The sequence below is a fragment of the Camelina sativa genome, chromosome 20 (genome assembly GCF_000633955.1).
Source record: "Camelina sativa cultivar DH55 chromosome 20, Cs, whole genome shotgun sequence".
Classification (NCBI taxonomy): domain Eukaryota; kingdom Viridiplantae; phylum Streptophyta; class Magnoliopsida; order Brassicales; family Brassicaceae; genus Camelina; species Camelina sativa.
Window position 1 is genome coordinate 28,026,816 of NC_025704.1, and position 3,356 is coordinate 28,030,171.

Sequence of the window (3,356 nt, forward strand, 5' to 3'; positions counted from 1 at the left end):
ACTAAATAACCGACCAAACCGAAACGAACCGGAAACTATTTTTCCATTATTTTTCGGTTAGTTACGGTTATATTCAGCTTGCTATTGGTTATATTAAGTTAATCGACCTAATTTGGATAACATTTTGGTTATTTACGGTTATATATATTCATCTAACCGACACATAACCGGAAATAACCAAAAAGTAATTTCAAAAGTTTTAACCATAGTAGTATATCCAAATTACCACCTTAAGCTAAACAAAATATAAACAAAACCAAACTGTTATATTAAAACTCATAATGTTAGAAATATGAAACCCTACACCTCAAACCCTAACCCTAACCCTAACCCTAACCCCTAAATGTCATGTTTTGAATGTTTTACATATTTTGATCAGAATGTGTAAAAATCACACTTTGTCTATAATTATTATTTTTATTGCTTATAATGATTGTAATATTTATTTTTACATTTTATATTTTAATTTTGAGTTATAATAATTTTAATTTACAAATATTTCATAAGTCAGCCGTTTATGTCGATAACTCAGCCATATCATTCAATTGTTTGAGAATTACTTTTTTTTTTCTTTTTATCAAAATTCGAATTCAAAATTTTTAATTAATTTGACTTTATATATTTATTATGTGTGGATCTGAACAAAGGCATAATTAGAGATTGTTCGGAATTCCCGAACAATATTTTTTGTAATATTGAGAGACATTTTAATTAGATAATTTATTAGAAATATGACAGAAAATCCAGAAAAAAATTAATAATACGTACTAATAATATTCATAAGTCAGCCGTACCAAGTTCAACCGCAATTTATAACTCAGCCATATGAAGTAAATAACTCAGCCGTAAATCAGCCTTAATTTTGAAAATAGACAAATCAATGTTTTACATTACAATTCCTACCAAAAGAAATCTAAATGCAGCCCTTGGTGTAGTCGTTGTTAAGGTTGTCTGGTCGGTTTGGGTTCATGTTTGGTCCTAGCACATGTATAACATGCGTAATACCTTCTGCATTGTGTAAAGGGCAAGTAGAAGGAAGAGGAACTACCACAGCTATTCCAGGAAGAAGAGTGTTTGCTAGTACTCTTGTCGCAGTCTCGAGATCGGGACCAGCAGCTTTGAATATTGCTGCATTCACACCCCCACCTCCATGTTTAAGCCGCCTGCACATAGCTCACAAAATTAGCTACTAATGGAAGATGTATCCTTACTCAATAAGTTGGTGTATTTTACTGAAGAACAAGAAACTAATGGATGCTTAGTGGCTTAGTGCTTACCAATTAGTAGCATTAGCTATAACATTGCAGTGTAGACCACCTTCAGAACGAAGCTTAGTTTTGTCCCCGACAAATGTGAAGAATCTCTCTGAGTCAATGTTCTTCTGAGAAGCCTTAGCTTTGACAAGAGACAGAATCTTTGACCCGTGGCTCAAGTCCACCAAGACAAGACGTGCAGTCCCAACTTTGGGCAAGAACTCCTCTGCTTTCTCGACAATGATATCAGAAGCCTTTTCAAGATCAAACTGAAAATCAGCAGTCGAAATTGATGGAAATGCCAGTGTATGTACAATATCAGCATAACCAAGTCGGAAATTTTCTGTCTCGTCGTTAGCTTTGCGCATTGCATTAGTAGCTTCATTAGAAGATGATGAACCAGGAAGAGCATTGACTTTCTTACAGAACTTCATTATACCAGGTTGGCTTTTAGTGTGTGGTTTCTTCTCGCCAAAACAGCCAGAAGGAAGAGTATCCATTGGACCAAGCTTCCCATACACCAAACCGCTTCATCTTTCTTTGGCTCAATCGACAAAGCCTCTTCAAACTTTGTTATGGCATCTACACACACACACACATAAACAATAATCAAAAATCTAATGGTAAGCAATCCGTAGATGATCAGACAGGAATTCCAAGTTTCAGAACAACACTTATAATCATAATTAGCCGAAACCTATCTTTAGAAAGTGTAAAGAATCCTAAAACATCCGCCATTCGACACATTGAAGTAAGGACTAAAGAACATGATTACAAGCTCTTGAAACATGATTACAAGCTCAAGATTCCTAAGCAGATTTGTTTAAGTGACTATATTGAATCATATTAGCATACATATGAGTCGAAAGCAACCTAAGGGAACTCAAAAAAGAAAAGCACCTTGAAGCATTTGCTTTGCATCTGAGATACTGTGAAACTGAGCTAACTCCAGTAAAGCTCCTCCCCATCTCGTTAAGTTCTGCGAAAGAAACCCACAAACATTGAATCACAAAGCAGAGATCAAAACCCTTGATTTTGATTTTGATTACATGAATCGGACAAGAACAAAACTAAATCTGAAATCTGAAATCATGAAGCGTAAGAGAGAAAACTAACATCGGCATCTGAAGGGTTAAGCTTGTAGGTCTCTTCTGCGTCTTTACGAATTTGTTCGAACAATAGCAACCTATTGAAACATAAGAGGCCTACACAGAGATAGAGACACCTAAGCTACTCGTAGTTAGTAAAATAACTTGACAACACCTCCAATTTTCTCATACTTCTCTCTGAGAACAACAGGGAGGTGATCTACTACGATTATGTTACCGAATCCAGTATCAAATGCTGACTGATCCTCGTGGTATACTGCTTCATCATCACTATCAATCCACCAAAGATTCCAAAGAAAAAACAAAAAAACAAAAAATTCAGTTCCGTTGTTCGTATATTCTACAATAAACCAAGACGCAGCGATCTATTGAGAAAAAAATCTCACCTCGCGATCCCAAAATCGTCTCCAGGAGGAAGTTGGATTGAATCGAGATTAATCTCAGACCAATTAATCCCTAACTGACCCGCCCGGACATCTATATCAACGGCCGCAACCATGATTTCAACTTTAAGAACTTAGATCGAAGATTCTGTGCGCTTTGAGGAAGAAGAAGAAGAAGTGAAAAAAGTGGTAATGAAGAGTCTCTCTAGAATACAATGAGCCGAAACTAGGGTTTCAGGGTTTATTTTTTTGGGTTATGAACAGTAGTAACTGATTGATTTCCCTTTTTAATATAAACAATAAATAAGAAAAATTTAATTATAGATTTTGAAAAAAAACTGGTTAGTGATATGGAAAAAAAAAAATGATGTGTATTTTAATTTGTTGATGTGTATTTTTTTTTTTAATTTTCTACTCAAATTCGAAAAACAAAACCCAAGGGGTAAATTGTAGTACTAAACATTCTAGTGATTTTTAAAAGATTTATAGATATGAGTAATAAACCAACTTTTCGATAACATTCTAGTAATTTATTCATATATATATGTGCTTTCCTTCAATTGTAAAGAAGAAGAGTAAGAGAGAAGATGTAATAATAAGAGTAAGAGAGA

The 3,356-nt window shown here is 34.4% G+C and overlaps 2 protein-coding genes across 2 annotated transcripts; both read right to left on the reverse strand.

Moving 5' to 3' along the window:
• On the reverse strand, window positions 839-1,762 carry LOC109131114 (transcription factor bHLH140-like; the record flags this gene model as incomplete). The annotated part of the gene is given in 2 exon segments (XM_019241661.1): window positions 839-1,163; window positions 1,278-1,762. Coding segments are annotated over 2 exon segments (735 nt in total), but the record flags the coding sequence as incomplete, so codon positions are not given.
• On the reverse strand, window positions 2,137-2,861 carry LOC104771890 (eukaryotic translation initiation factor 3 subunit B-like). The gene is made up of 4 exons (XM_019241973.1): window positions 2,749-2,861; window positions 2,507-2,632; window positions 2,370-2,439; window positions 2,137-2,232 (listed from the first exon to the last, which is right to left on the reverse strand). Exons 1-4 carry the CDS (start codon window positions 2,859-2,861, stop codon window positions 2,137-2,139), a joined length of 405 nt encoding a protein of 134 aa, XP_019097518.1.

What these genes read in the sequence shown, in the direction of transcription:
- LOC104771890 (XM_019241973.1), bottom strand. Translation starts at nt 2,861, where the DNA reads ATGGTTGCGGCCGTTGATATAGATGTCCGGGCGGGTCAGTTAGGGATT. An exon ending in GACGATTTTGGGATCGCGAG is followed by an intron (nt 2,633 to 2,748) that starts GTGAGATTTTTT and finishes GTGGATTGATAG; the next exon opens with TGATGATGAAGCAGTATACC. An exon ending in TTAACCCTTCAGATGCCGAT is followed by an intron (nt 2,233 to 2,369) that starts GTTAGTTTTCTC and finishes TTTCTTTCGCAG; the next exon opens with AACTTAACGAGATGGGGAGG.